The following is a 15,596-nucleotide window of genomic DNA, read 5'->3' as shown; positions in this document are numbered from 1 at the left end:
ACCAGGACAAAGTGGGTCTACAAGTCCGAGAAGCCTGGAAGCTATCATCTGTGGGCCAGAGCAATCACCGGAACCATCGGTGTTGCACCACGCAGGTAATCTAAACCGCGTGTAACAAACTTTCTAACTGGCGCCAAATCTGAAACAAGATATCAACCCTTGAGACCGGTGCAGTATACTAACACACCGTGTCGAGGAATTACCATCCAGAAGCCTCGGGTAAGCACTTGTACACCCCACTTGTAAGCGATCGCATCACTACAGCGGGATGCCGCTGTACGTATTAGCAGCCAAACTGATATCTAACATAGGCAGTTAGCTGCATACGCTTGGGACCCTGATCCTTCTTGCTTGAGACAATTACTCAAAGACTGGTTGTCGGAGCGGATTATCATACATGGAACTTTTTCTTCAGGATTCAACTAGTGAACGCTTCTATAGTTGATGCATGAACTCAACATTTTAATTATATCCATCGGGATCTTTATCAATTCATTCATTTAACCAGTTGTGTATTTAATTCTCTTTTTATTCATTTTATTGTTGTTATTATTATTGCCTATCATCGACAGTACCGTATCTCCTTTATTCAATTTTAGTATAACCTTGTTATTATATTGCATTATTGATATTTTATGACGTTTATTGTACTTTTATTGTCTCAAATAAATTCAAGATCCCTATACTTTTAGTGAGTGCCCCACTTTAATTTCTTATATTTATCCTACTTTTCAGACTGGGTGCTGTCTGTTAGTGGGTGCACCCCTTTTGGATCCCCTTCTCATCTTAGTGCGACATTTCCTTGCATTTAAATAATAATTTAACTCACCTTAATCCACTTGCTTGCGTAGCTGGCATCTCTTGACTCTTTCTTTGCTGATTGCAGTCAAAGGACCTGTGGTGCCGTCACTCCGGTCATCACATGATCCGTCACATGATCTTTTGCCATGGTGATGGATCATGTGATGACCGGAGTGACGTCACCACAGGTCCTTTGACTGCAATCATCAAAGAAAGAGACAGAAAAGATGCCGGCTACGCAAGCAAGTGGATTAAGGTGAGTTAAAAAAAATTTAACCCCTCCAGCGCTATTGTACTATGCATTCTGTAGTCAGAATGCTATTATTTTCCCTTATAACCATGTTAGAAGGGAAAATAATAAAATGATCGGGTCTCCATCCCGGTCGTCTCCTAGCAACTGTGCGTGAAAATCGCACCGCATCCGCACTTGCTTGCGGATGCTTGCGATTTTCACGCGGCCCCATTCACTTCTATGGGGCCTGCGTTGCGTGGAAAACGCAGAATATAGAACATGCTGCGATTTTCACGCAACGCACAAGTGATGGGTGAAAATCACCGCTCATGTGAACAGCCCCATAGAAGTGAATGGGTCAGGAATCAGTGCGGGTGCAATGCATTCAACTCACGCATTGCACCCGCGCGGAATACTCGCCCGTGTGAAAGGGACCTAAATCAGCACTTACCTTCACAGGGGTGTCCTGAAAGAGATGCTTCTTGTCACAGGCGGCCTGTGCCCTCTTGGCACTTTGGGAGGAGAAGTACTTTATGACGGCATAGTAACCAGGCTCTGCCACACCAGCATTTGGCAACAGCTTCAGGGAGTACAGAGGTCCAAAGTGAGAAAACACTTTTTGCATAGAGCACTACAAAAAAAAAGAGACGTGTGAGAGAATGGGTCACCCCAGAAATCACTACTGGCAAATCCACCACCAGCCCCGTTGTGACCCTCACCATAAAACAGCTAGGTGACACAATGGGTGGCATTTATTAAAGGGGTTGTCTCACTTCAGCAAATGGCATTTATCATATAGAGAAAGTTAACACAAGGCACTTACTAATGTATTGTTATTATCCATATTGCGTCCTTTGCTTGCTTGATTCGTTTTTCCATTGCATTATACACTGTTCGTTTCCATGGTTACGGCCACCTGTAATCCAGCAGCAGTGGTCGTGCTTGCACACTAAAGGAAAAGTAGTGGTTCAAACTGCGGGAACGCACATAGGCAAATTTTTCCTATAGTGTGCAAGTACGGCCACCACGGATGGATTTTTAGGGTGGTCATAACCATGGAAACAAGCAGTGTATAATGTGATGGAAAAATGAATCCAGCCAGCAAAGGAGGCAATATGGATAATAAGAATACATTAGTAAGTGCAGACCTCCCAAGTGTCCCTCTTTTTGATCTGAGGTATACAGACGTGGACAAAAAGGAGATTTTTGTATAACTTACCAGTTAAATCTCTTTCTCGCTCTTCCTTGGGGGACACAGACCTTGGGTATAGCTCAGCTCCCTAGGAGGCGTGACACTAAGTAAAACTGTTAAGCCCCTCCTCCATCAGCTATACCCTCAGCCTGGAGATAGAGGCTACCAGTTGCGTGTCCAAGTAGTGAAAGGATAACAACCAATAACGGAAACAACCAGCCAGCAACCCAACGGGGCGCCAGACCATAACCCTGTAACAAAACACAGAAGGGTGGGTGCTGTGTCCCCCAAGGAAGAGCGAGAAAGAGATTTAACTGGTAAGTTATACAAAAATCTCCTTTTCTCGCCCATTTTCCTTGGGGGACACAGACCTTGGGACGTTCAAGAGCAGTCCAAGAAGGGAGGGACCACAAACCCAAGGCGGACCACCACCGGAGCATCAGGAAACCGCTGCCTGCAAAACCAGGCGGCCCAAAGCAGCATCCGCTGATGCATGCGTATGCACTCTATAGAACCTTGTGAAAGTGTGCAGAGAGGACCAAGTGGCTGCTTTGCACAACTGTTCAGCCGAGGCCCGATGCCTCTGCGCCCAGGAAGCTCCGACTGCTCTGGTGGAATGAGCAGTGACGCTGAAAGGCGGAGCTCTACCCTTGGCTCGATAAGCCTCAGACACCGCCAGTTTAATGAAACGGGCAATAGCCACCTTGGAGACCGCCAAACCCTTGCGCGAACCCTCCGGAACCACAAACAGGGAGTCCGTGCGCCGAAAGGATCCGGTGACCTCCAGATAAATCTTCAACGCCCTGACCACATCCAGACGGTGCAGTTCCCGTTCTCTGGGGTGGGAAGGAGAGGGACAGAGCGACGGAAGGACGATGTCCTCATTGATGTGAAAGGCGGAGACCACCTTTGGCAGGAAGGACGGGACAGGCCGAAGCACAACCTTATCCTGGTGGAAGATCAGGAAAGGTTCGGAGCAAGAAAGAGCCGCTAACTCCGACACCCGTCGGAGAGATGTGATGGCCACAAGAAAAATGACCTTGCAGGACAGAAGGCGAAGGGAGACCTCCCGTAAAGGCTCGAAGGGGGCTGATTGGAGCGCCGAGAGCACCACATTCAGGTCCCAGGATGGAACTGGAGGGCGGTACGGCGGAACAGAGTGAGCCACCCCTTGTAAGAAGGTCTTAATTGGCCCCAGAGGGGCCAGGGGACGCTGGAGAAGAATAGACAGCGCCGAAATCTGTCCCTTCAGAGAACTGAGGCTCAGCCCCAGGTCCAGACCCGACTGGAGGAAGGACAGGATCGTGGGAAGAGAAAACCGGAGAGGTGGGATGCTCCGGGACTCACAGAACCCCAGATAGGACCTCCAAACCCGATAGTAGATCCTAGAGGACACGGGCTTACGAGCACGGATCATGGTGCGGACTACGTCCGCGGAGAAACCCCGTCGCGTTAAGACGGCGGTCTCAATAGCCACGCCGTCAAACGTAGCGAGCCTAAATGCTCGTGGAAGATCGGTCCCTGAGAGAGAAGGTCTTCCCTGGAGGGCAGTGGCCACGGTGCGTCTGCCAACAGCAACATTAGGTCGGCGTACCAAGACCGGCGGGGCCAATCCGGGGCGATCAGAATCGCGGGAACGCCCTCTGCCGCGATCCTCCGAAGAACCCGTGGCAGGAGGGGGAAAGGAGGAAAGACGTACAGAAGGGAGAATTCGCGCCACGGAAGGACGAGCGCGTCGGCGCCGTACGCCTTCGGGTCCCGTGCCCTGGCCAGGTATCGGGGGACCTTGTGGTTGAATTTGGAAGCCATGAGGTCCACGTCGGGGCGACCCCAGCGAAGACAAAGGGCTTCGAACACCTCTGGGTGCAGGGACCATTCTCCCGGGTCGATGGTGGACCGGCTCAGGAAATCCGCCGCCCAGTTGTCCACCCCCGGGATGTAAATTGCGGATAAGGCCGGCACATGCGCCTCCGCCCAGAGGAGAATGAGGGTCACCTCTTGCATCGCTGCAGCGCTGCGAGTGCCTCCCTGATGGTTTATGTATGCCACAGCCGTGGCATTGTCCGATTGGATCCGAACAGGGTGGCCCCTCAGTAGATGGGTCCAGTGTCTGAGGGACAGAAGAATCGCCCTCAGTTCCAGAATATTGATTGGAAGTCTGGACTCCGATAGAGACCAAACGCCCTGGACGGACCGGGGAGGGAAAACCCCCCCCCCACCCCCGTAAGCTGGCATCGGTGGTAATCACCAGCCAGTTCAGTGGGAGGAAGGACCTCCCCCGTAGAGGGATATGCAACCACCAGCTGAGGGAAGCCCGAGCCAGGGGAGGCAGAAGAAAGGTCCTGTCCAGACTCCTCGGTGATTTGTCCCAGGCCGACAGAATTGCCCTCTGAAAGGTGCGGGATCGGAATTGTGCGAACGGCACCGCTTCGAAACAGGCAACCATCTTCCCCAACAACCGCATGCTGGATCTGAGGGAAGGGCGGTGATGACGGAGGAGACCGCGAACAGACCCGCAAAGGGCCAGACGCTTGTCCGACGGAAGGCGGACCTCCGCCAACTCCGTATCCAGGAGCATCCCCAGGAAGATCAGCCGTCTGGAGGGGGTAAGAGAAGACTTGGGGTGGTTGATGATCCAACCGAACCGCGTCAGGGTCTCCAGAGTGAGTCCCACACTGCCGGATGCCTGAGAGAAGGAGGGTGCCTTGACCAAGATGTCGTCCAAGTAAGGGAGAAGAAAAACACTTCTTGAACGCAGAAGGGCCAAGACAGGGGCCAGGACCTTGGTGAATACTCGAGGAGCCGTCGCCAGACCAAAGGGAAGGGCGACGAATTGGAAGTGATCGTCCCCCACCGCGAAGCGCAGGAAGCGGTGATGACATGGAGCAACCGGAACGTGGAGGCATGCATCCTGAACGTCGATTGAGGCCATGAAATCCCCTCTTTCCAGGGAGGCCACTGCGGACCTGAGAGACTCCATCCGGAATCTCTGCAGTCGGAGAAAACGGTTCAGGCGCTTTAGGTCCAAGATCGGTCGCACTGAGCCTTCCTTCTTGGGAACCACAAAGAGGTTCGAGTAGAACCCCCTGAACCTTTCCGTCGGAGGCACGGGGGCGACGACACCCTTGTCCATTAGAGAGCGAATGGCCGTGAAGAAGGCGGCCGCTCGTACGGGATCCCGCGGAGGACGGGACCGGAAAAAACGGTCTGGCGGAATGGACGCAAATTCGATCTTGTATCCGCAAGATACAATCTCGAGCGCCCATGCGTCTGAGATGTGGGCCCGCCATACGTTCCTGAACAGTAGAAGGCGGCCCCCCACCCGGGTGGGTGGGGGCGCACCTTCAGGCAGAGGGCTGCTGGCCTGAGGGAGCCCGTGTGGGCTGGGGCTTGCGCCAGGTAGATTGCGTCCGAAAAAACGGCTTCTTGCGTCTATCCTGGGCTGGGCCAGAGGAAGAAGAACCGGCCGCGGGTCTAGACCCGGTGGGCTTGCGAAAGGACCGAAAACGGGACGAACCAGCGCGACCGCGGGGGGCGCCCCTCGGCCTGGACTGGGGGAGGTGAGTACTCTTCCCACCCGTGGCCTCAGATATAAGTTCGTCCAGACGGGTTCCGAACAAGCGGGAACCCGAGAACGGTAGGCCAGCCAAAGAGCGTTTGGAAGCGGCGTCCGCCGCCCAAACCTTCAGCCAGAGTTCCCTCCTGACAGAAACTGCCAGGGCAGAGGAACGGGCAATGAGGGCACCCGCATCAAGAGAGGCCTCACAGACAAATTTTCCGGCCTGGACAATTAGTTGGGCTAAGGAACGGAGGTCCTGTAGAGGGACGTCCGACCCTAACTCCCGTTCCAGTTGCAAACCCCATTCAGAGACCGCTTTACCAGCCCAGGCGGAGGCAAAGACCGGTCTAAGGGCCGAACCAGAGGCAGTAAATATGGCCTTGGAGAGGGATTCCGTACGACGGTCCTCAGCAGACTGGAGGGAAGATCCGTCTTGTACAGGAATAGTAGTGCTTTTGGACAGGCGAGCCACGGGAGGATCAACCTTAGGCGGGGACGTCCACGTGGTCACAGAATCCGCTGGAAAGGGATAACAAATGTCCAGCTTTTTGGGTGTAACAAAGCGGACGTTAGGCCGGGTCCAAGCCTTGGACACCACAGAAGAAAAATCTGCGTGGATGGGAAAGACCTTGGAGGCCTGTCTGGGGCGAAGAAAGGACACGCCGGCCTGTTCAGAGTTGGGGGGGTCATCGTGTATGTGAAAGGTATCACGGATGCTAGTGATAAGATGCCCCACCGCGGACGCCAATTTGGACGGAAGCTCTGAGTCCATGTCCACGTCCGAATCCGCCAGTTCTCCCTCAGAAAGCGTATCCCTTTGAGAGGATAGACTTGACTGAGCTCGCACGCATGGCGGAGAGAGCGAAGCATCTGGAGAAGATGTGCGCTCAACCCTTGAACGTTTCTGAATATGCCGGGCCCTGGAAGATTCGCTGGGAGGCAGGGAATCAGTGGGGGCGGCAGAAACGGTAGTCCCAGCGGGTGCGACAGGGATTGTGGCAGCCTGCGGGAGAGGCGGTCTATCCACGAGACGGCCCACTACGTGTGTAAGGCTTTCCACCGCCTGAGACAGAGACCTAGCCCAGTCAGGGGGTTCAGAGGCACCGGGGGGCGCAGCGGGAAGCGGGCCCTGCACCGGGGCCTGACATGCAAGGCAATGCGGCTCAGATTGCCCCCGCGGAAAAAGTTCCTTACAGGCGGTACAGGCATGGTACCAGGGTTTGGGGGCACCCGTGGGATCTGACATGCTGAAAAAGTGGTCGTACCCCAATACAGAGACCACAAGGGATATAGCAGCTATGACCAGGAGGGGTAGGAGAGGGTTAACTGTCCTACCAGTGCCTCAGAAGAACGTCAGGAGTAGAGAGGATCAGCAGCAGCTGCAGCAGCAGCAGCAGCAGGGAGCAGCAAACAGCAGAGAGCCTGCAGATAGCGCCCACAGAAGCCGAGCGATACACCAGGTGCTCAGAGTCCCCCACGTGTCCCAGCTTCCTGTCTAGGAGTGAGGAAACGCGGGAAGAATTCAGCAGAAGCGCGGGGAACAAGCTCCGCCCCCTCCAGCGCTTGAAATGTCTCCTGTGAAGGAGAACCTAACTCCGCCCCCAAAATGGCGCGCGCGCGCGTAAGCCACGCCCCCTGCTGCCGAAAAACCTCGCAGGGCTAAGAAGAAGCAGGGTGCCATGAAATAAAGGGCCCGCAGGCCCCAAGAGTGCGGCGATTATTCCCAGGTGGGTGACCTTCTGCCACCATTGTCCCCTGCCCCGCCGATGCCGATATGGTCATGTCGGGCATAAGCCCCGCCCCCCGTTCGGAACGGAGCGGGCGGCGGCGGGAGGGAGAGAGGGAGAGATCAGCCGTCTTGAAGAGTAGCCTGAAAATGGGGGAAAACGGCGTGGGGGTGCAGGATACACGGAGGAGAGCTGGGGAGGGTCTGCTGGAGCGCTCAGAATGAGCGACCACGGGTGCCCCCCTTCAAACCCAGAGGGGTACATGCTTGCCGATAGGGACAGGGTATGGGCTGGAAAAGCCATCTCACCTGTCTTCACCCTCAGTTCCTTCCAGCAGGGTCGCCCCTTCAGCTACTGGCACCGCAGTGGCAGGAAGCTGGGAGAGGGGCTTTGCGTGCGGGCGACCCCCTAGCTGGCGGGATGTAGGGGAGCCATTGCTGCCCAGATCCTCCTATTGCTTCTGTGGGGGAGGCAGCAGTGCAGATAAGTTGGCACTGGCGCAGCTCACCCCGGGAGAGCAGAGAGGCCCAATGCGTCTCTGGTATCTCTAGGAAAAAACAAAAATAAAATAAAATTACAACAAGGAGAAAACAGCCCTGCAGTAGCAGGGAGTGTCTTGCCTCCTTGGACACTAAGCTAAAACTGGTAGCCTCTATCTCCAGGCTGAGGGTATAGCTGATGGAGGAGGGGCTTAACAGTTTTACTTAGTGTCACGCCTCCTAGGGAGCTGAGCTATACCCAAGGTCTGTGTCCCCCAAGGAAAATGGGCGAGAAATTGTTGGTACCCTTTGGTCAATGAAAGAAAAAGTCACAATGGTCACAGAAATAACTTTAATCTGACAAAAGTAATAATAAATTAAAATTCTATAAATGTTAACCAATGAAAGTCAGACATTGTTTTTCAACCATGCTTCAACAGAATTATGTAAAAAAATAAACTCATGAAACAGGCATGGACAAAAATGATGGTACCCCTAGAAAACACAGAACATAATGTGACCAAAGGGACATGTTAATTCAAGGTGTGTCCACTAATTAGCATCACAGGTGTCTACAACCTTGTAATCAGCCATTGGGCCTATATATATGGCTCCAGGTAATCACTGTGTTGTTTGGTGATATGGTGTGTACCACACTCGACATGGACCAGAGGAAGCAAAGGAAAGAGCTGTCTCAAGAGATCAGAAAGAAAATTATAGACAAGCATGTTAAAGGTAAAGGCTATAAGACCATCTCCAAGCAACTAGATGTTCCTGTGAGTACAGTTGCACATATTATTCATAAGTTTAAGATCCATGGGACTGTAGCCAACCTCCCTGGACGTGGCCGCAGGAGGAAAATTGATGACAAATCTAAGAGACGGATAATCCGAATGGTAACAAAAGAGCCTAGAAAGACTTCTAAAGAGATTCAAGGTGAACTTCATGCTCAAGGAACATCAGTGTCAGATCGCACCATCCGTCGTTGTTTGAGCCAAAGTGGACTACATGGGAGACGACCAAGGAGGACACCATTGTTGAAAACGAATCATAAAAAAGCAAGACTGGAATATGCCAAACTACATGTTGACAAGCCACAAAGCTTCTGGGAGAATGTCCTGTGGACAGATGAGACAAAAATCGAAGTTTTTGCCAAGGCACATCAGCTGTATGTTCACAGACGAAAAAATGAAGCATATCAAGAAAAGAACACTGTCCCTACTGTGAAACATGGAGGAGGCTCTGTTATGTTCTGGGGCTGCTTTGCTGCGTCTGGCACAGGGTGTCTTGAATCTGTGCAGGGTACAATGAAATCTCAAGACTATCAAGGAATTCTAGAGAGAAATGTACTAGCCAGTGTCAGAAAGCTTGGTCTCAGTCGCAGGTCATGGGTCTTGCAACAGGACAATGACCCAAAACACACCGCTAAAAACACCCAAGAATGGCTAAGAGGAAAAAATTGGACTATTCTAAAGTGGCCTTCTATGAGCCCTGACCTCAATCCTATTGAGCATCTTTGGAAGGAGCTGAAACATGCAGTCTGGAAAAGGCACCCTTCAAACTGGACACAACTGGAGCAGTTTGCTCATGAGGAGTGGGCCAAAATACCTGCTGAGAGGTGCAGATGTCTCATTGACAGTTACAGGAAGCGTTTGATTGCAGTGATTGCCTCAAAAGGTTGCGCAACAAAATATTAAGTTAGGGGTACCATCATTTTTGTCCATGCCTGTTTCATGAGTTTATTTTTTTACATAATTCTGTTGAAGCATGGTTGAAAAACAATGTCTGACTTTCATTGGTTAACATTTATAGAATTTTAATTTATTATTACTTTTGTCAGATTAAAGTTATTTCTGTGACCATTGTGACTTTTTCTTTCATTGACCAAAGGGTACCAACAATTTTGTCCACGTCTGTAGATCTGCTGACCCTGGAAGTGTTTGTCTGGTGCCTATCTGTATATTGGAGCGCGTCTTGTACATTATTTCGTTATCTGATGCAAATTAAAAAAAATATATATAAAACTTCTATATTCAGATCATTTTTGCGCTATTGTGTAAAAGAAAACTATTGGTATAGAAATATGTAGGAAAAAAAGTTCAAAAAATTGGGAGGTAAGCGAAATGCATTGTTCTAAAGGGGTATTCAACCTCTATAATGACCCTCCCAATGTCCGGGCACCTCATATGGGTTATACTTACCCCGCTCCCCATGTTGCTTGTGATCCCCGCACGGTCCCTGTTGCATCTCATCGCGGGTGACGCTAGGGAGGCTTGCCCGCGACGTGGCCTGTGGCTGCCGTGTGGAGATCAGGAGGGATGAGGGTGTCGGGGAGCAGGGTAAGTATAACCCATATGAGGTGCCCGGTCATTTTAGAGGTTGGTTAATCCCTTTAATTTTGTCTACATAATAAATGCCATTTGCTGAAGTGAGACAACCCCTTTAAGAACAGCATGTAATACGCCATTCGTAATCGGACGCTGTGAGGGTATACGATGCGCCAAAATTACTAAGAGGGCATAATGTAACTGATGGAAGTTTTCTGGAAAATAACTAGAAAATCGGACAAGCTGCAAAGGCCACGCCCCTCCTCTTTTTGAATACCAGAGAGCGGCATAAACAAACGTAAAGTTGGTTGCACAAACATTTGCGCCTTTTTACACCAGAAAACTGCATTAATAATCCCCCCATTATTAAAGGAACACTCCGGACAAAACTGATACACCATTACCCCTTGTACAGGGAGAAAGGGGGCGGAGCATGACACAGGGATATATTAGTCCCGCCCTCTCTAGGTATAACGCAGCCATATGCCCGTAATAACTGTATTATCCCCAGGTCTCTGAGCCTGATACCTCTGTAATATGATTTCACCACAATACTTGCTTATAGGAAAGCACGAGATCAGACACAGACAAGGTCAGGCTGTAGATGCGCACACCATTCAGCTCTATGGTGTCAGGCGGTACAGACGAGACTCACATAAATGTCCGCCTCCGGTAGCTGCGCCGTGATGTTCCACACAAAGACGATTTTATTACTTTCTGTCGGGATCGTGAAAGTCAACACCTCAGGCTCCATGGCCTGACCTGCTGCTAATAGAAGGCTCGCGCCAAGGGGGGTAAAAACCGACCCCGCCTATTTTCACTTTTAGCGAATCGGAGAACTTTGAATTGTCACGTGATCGCATCAAGCGTTGCGTCATCAATGAATTTTGTAAACTTTAGCGGCCATTTTTGTATTGGGCATAGACTAAGTATGTGTTCTAGGTTTTCCTATGGGTTTATCTGGACTCCTGTCCCTGAAGGCCAGGATATGGATGGATTTTTGTGCGCAAATAATTCAGATGGAAGTGTTAATATTTTTTACAGTAGTAATAATGTGGTAACCGCATACCTCCCAAAGAGGGAAAGAGGAAAGTCCATTTTTCTTTAAGAATTTTCTTAGTGCACAATAGTGCAAAAATAATCTGTATATCGAAATTTCTAAAATCCAAATTGCATCAAATAATAAAATAATATAGAAGTCAGGCCCTAATATACAGAGAGGGACCAGAGAAGCACTTCCTGGATCAATATGGTAAATGTAATAATGTAAATCTATCCCTCAGAGAAAAGAGGGACATGGGTCAAAAAGAGGGGCCGTCCCTCCAAAAAAAGGACTCCTGGGAGGTCTGCATACAGAGTGATGCCTCCTTAGTATAAATTGAATACTCAAATCCCCAATTTCTCAGAATTAACAAAGAAGGGCAGTTCTGCTCCACTTTCTCGTCTGGCCTGTCTGTGGCTTAGGCTACGTTCACACTCGCGTTTTGGGCGGATCCGTCATGGATCTGCAAAAACGGATCAGTTACAATCATACAACCGCATGCATCCGTCATGAACGGATCTGTTTGTATTGTCTGTAACATAGCCAAGACGGATCCGTCATGAACTCCTTTAAAAGTCAATAAAGGACGGATCCATTTTCTATTGTGTCAGAAAAAAAACCGTTTGGCTAGGATTCGTCAAGCGGACAGCAAAACGCTGCAGGCAGCGTTTTGGTGTCCGTCTCCAGAGCGGAATGGTGACTGAACGGGGGCAAACTGATGCATTCTGAGCGGATCCTTTTCCATTCAGAATGCATTAGGGCAAAACTGATCCGTTTTGGACCGCTTGTGAGAGCTCATGACGGATCTCACAATCGGAAAGCCAAAACGCCAGTGTGAAAGTAGCCTTAGGCGCAACAGACGCCAAATGACTGGCTGCCAGAGGCGGACTGGCCATAGACCTTATAGCAGGGATCAGAAACCTCCGGCACTTAAGGTCATTCTGAAACTACAACTCCCAGAGTGCTCCATTCACTTCTATGGGAGTTACAAGAACAACTGAGCATGTTTGCATGCTGGGATTTGTAGTTTCACAGCATCTGGAGTACCAAAGGTTGCTGATCCCTGTCCTATCAGGAAATTTTCCAGTGGGTCGATGCTGCTTGAGCCCTCCTCACAGATGCTGGCTGGGCACATGATGGTCTGATGCTTTCAGTATTAATTAATGCTAGGATCATCAAGTACTTATGTACCCGACCAACGGCCACAAGTGCCCTCCTGAAGTCAACTGTATCACCGTCCTCAGGACAGTGATACAGTTGTATATTGTGAGGATGGCAGTATTTTGTGCAGCACTGTAGCATTTGCGTCTGCTGGGGCAGTATATTGTACTGCGCTGTGGTATTTTGTGCTGCCCTGTGGTATTTCAGGCCCCACCTACCTCTGTTGTCCCTACTTATGTTGCCTTCTGTCCATTTGGACCCACCTACAACATGGGGCCAATTATATATATTTTTTTTTTTCCAGGGCCACTTTAGGTTACCAGTCCAACAGCCGGCAGCAGTATGAATCATGAGGATGTTTTCTAATTCGAAATGTCTTTTAATAGTAAGGTTCCTCCTGAATTTTAGCATATCCAAAAATAACTCAAATGGATTGATTGTGTTGTGCGGGCAAAAAGAAAGCCCTTTTTGTAATAATTTGGTCACAGATGTTGTCAATATGTAGGCAGAAAGATTGAAAATCTTCACAGTAGATACAGGATCCTGTTGGGTATTTTTGGCAGCGTTGGTACCTAGGTTGATTTTCCTTCCCTACTGCCCCATGCTCTGATTTTCTTTTTCCCGGGGTGGGTTTAAAGTATTGGGTAATTTGTAGGGTGGTCTTTTGGGGGGGATTTTTGTCTCTTGGATCTGATTTCTCCAACTAAAGTAATGAGGGTTTTTGCGCATGGCCTAAAAAAGGTACCAGGTTGTGCCCGAATCGGTATTATCGATAGTGATAATATGACTTAGTATCAATAATATCCTGTGAGGATATTGGATGGATAGTTACAGTACCTTGCAAAAGTATTCACCCGCTTGATTTTTTTCGTGTTTAGGTGCCTCACAACCTGGAATTAACATGGATTGTTTGAGGATTTGCATCATGTAATTTACAGAACATGCCCACAACTTTTTTTTATTGCGAAGCAAACAACAAATTGGACAAAATAACAGAAAAATTCAATGTGCATAACTATTCACCCCCTAAAGTCAATACTTTGTAGAGCCACCTTTTGCGGCAATCACAGCTCCAAGTCGCTTTGTATAAGTCTATATGAGCTTGCCACATCTTACCACTGGGATTTTTGCCTATTCCTCCTTGCAAAACTGCTCCAGCTCCTTCAAGTTTAATGGCTTGCGCTTGTGAACAGCATCGTTTAAGTCTGACCACAGATTTTCTATTGGATTGAGATCTGGGCTTTGACTAGGCCATTCCGACACATTTACATGTTTCCCCTTAAAGGAAACCTGTCATCAACTTTACGCTGCCCATACTAATGGCAGTATAAAGGTCAGTTGATTTCAGCGGTCAGTTAAAAGTAAGTGGTTGCCGAGAACAAACATCACAATCATTGCAGACTGGGCCTGGAAAAGAGTCCCGGCCACCTGAGAAGAGTCCTGGTTATTCATGAATTCCTGCTCTCCTGCCACCTGCTGATAACTGACTGTCTTCTACCTGGTTTTCTCCCTATATCTCTAGGGAACTGCCAATCATCAGCAGATGGGTGAGAGCAGGAGATTAAGTATAACCAGGACTCTTCTCAGGTAGATGTGACTCTTTTCCAGGCCTGGGCTGCAATGATTATGATGCTGGTTCTCAGGAACCACTTACTTTTAGCTGATGAGTGACACCGCTGAGATCAGCATTTCTGTCACTATTTTATGCTGCCCTCGGTGAGCTCAGCATAACGCTGATGACGGGTTATCTTTAAACCACTCAAGTGTTGCTTTAGCAGTGTGTTTGGGGTCATTGTCCTGCTGGAAGGTGAACCTCCGTCCTAGCCTCAAATCACGCACAGAATGGTACAGGTTTTGCTCAAGAATATCCCTGTATTTAGCACCATCCATCTTTCCCTCAACTCTGACCAGTTTCCCAGTCCCGGCGGCTGAAAAACATCCCCACAGCATGATGCTGCCACCACTATGTCTCACTGTGGGGATGGTGTTCTTTGGGTGATGTGATGTGTTGGGTTTGCGCCAGACATAGTGTTTTTTTTGATGGCCAAAAAGTTTAATTTTTGTCTCATCAGACCAGAGCACCTTCCTCCATACATTTTGGGAGTCTCCCACATGTCTTTTCTCAAACTGACAACATGCCTTTTTGTTTTTAGTACTTTCACACTTGCGGTAAACTTTTCCGGTATTCAGTTACTCAATACCGGAAAAAAAAAGATCAGTTTTATTCTAATACATTCTGAATAGAGAGCAATCCGTTCAGTATGCATCCGGATGTCTTCAGTTCAGTCACTGTACGGTTTTTGGACGGAGAAAATACCGCAGCATGCTGCTGTATTTTCTCCGGCCAAAATTCCGGAACACTTGCCTGAATGCCAGCATTGCTGCCATTTAAATGTATTAATGCTGGATCCGGTATCAAGTGTTCCGGTAAAATAGATCCAGTTTCCAGGTCTGCGCATGGGTCACCTTGCCCCATAAAGTGTAATAATGAGTGATCCAAAAATTATATGTACCCAAAAATGGTACTAATAAAAACGTCAACTCTTCCTTCAAAAAAACGAGCCCCTGCACAAGACAATCAGCAGAAAAATAAATATGGCTTTCAGAAAATGGAGACACAAAAATGTTTTTTTTCCAAAAATGCTTTATTATGTAAAACTGAAACAAAGTAGACATATTTGATATCAACCTGCTCTATAAAAAATAGAACATGATCTACCCTGTCAGATGAACGTTGTAAAAAATTTAAATGGTGCCAAAACAGCAATTTTTTTGGTTACCTTGCCTCATAAAAAAACGTAAAAAAAGAGCAATTAAAAATCATATGTACCCCAAAATAGTACCAATAAAACTGGCACCTTATCCCCTAGTGTCCAAAATGGGGTCACTTTTTGGGAGTTTCTACTGTAAGGGTGTAAAATGGGACATGGCATCTAAAAACCAGTCCAGCAAAATCTGACATCCAAAAACCATATGGCGTTCCTTTTCTTCTGTGCCATGCAGTGCGCCCTTACATCAGTTTACGACCACATGTAGGGTGTTTCTGTAAGCCGCAGAATCAGGGTAATAAATATAG

General features: G+C 48.9%; 1 protein-coding gene across 1 annotated transcript in view; it reads right to left on the bottom strand.

The window, feature by feature from the left end:
• The window catches only part of RDM1 (RAD52 motif containing 1), a 33,697-nt gene extending 22,584 nt beyond the window's left edge, over positions 1 to 11,113 (bottom strand). The window contains exons 1-2 of the mRNA XM_044297573.1: positions 10,973 to 11,113; positions 1,485 to 1,664 (exon numbers count right to left, since the gene is read on the bottom strand). Coding sequence (XP_044153508.1) covers positions 1,485 to 1,664; positions 10,973 to 11,071 — 279 coding nt within the window. The 5' untranslated portion in view covers positions 11,072 to 11,113. The remainder of the gene's footprint in view (positions 1 to 1,484; positions 1,665 to 10,972) is intronic.
• Between the last annotated feature and the right edge of the window lie 4,483 nt (positions 11,114 to 15,596).

The sequence above is a fragment of the Bufo gargarizans genome, chromosome 6 (assembly GCF_014858855.1).
Source record: "Bufo gargarizans isolate SCDJY-AF-19 chromosome 6, ASM1485885v1, whole genome shotgun sequence".
In the NCBI taxonomy this organism is placed as follows: Eukaryota; Metazoa; Chordata; class Amphibia; order Anura; family Bufonidae; genus Bufo; species Bufo gargarizans.
This window is presented reverse-complemented; position numbering and strand designations above follow the sequence as displayed.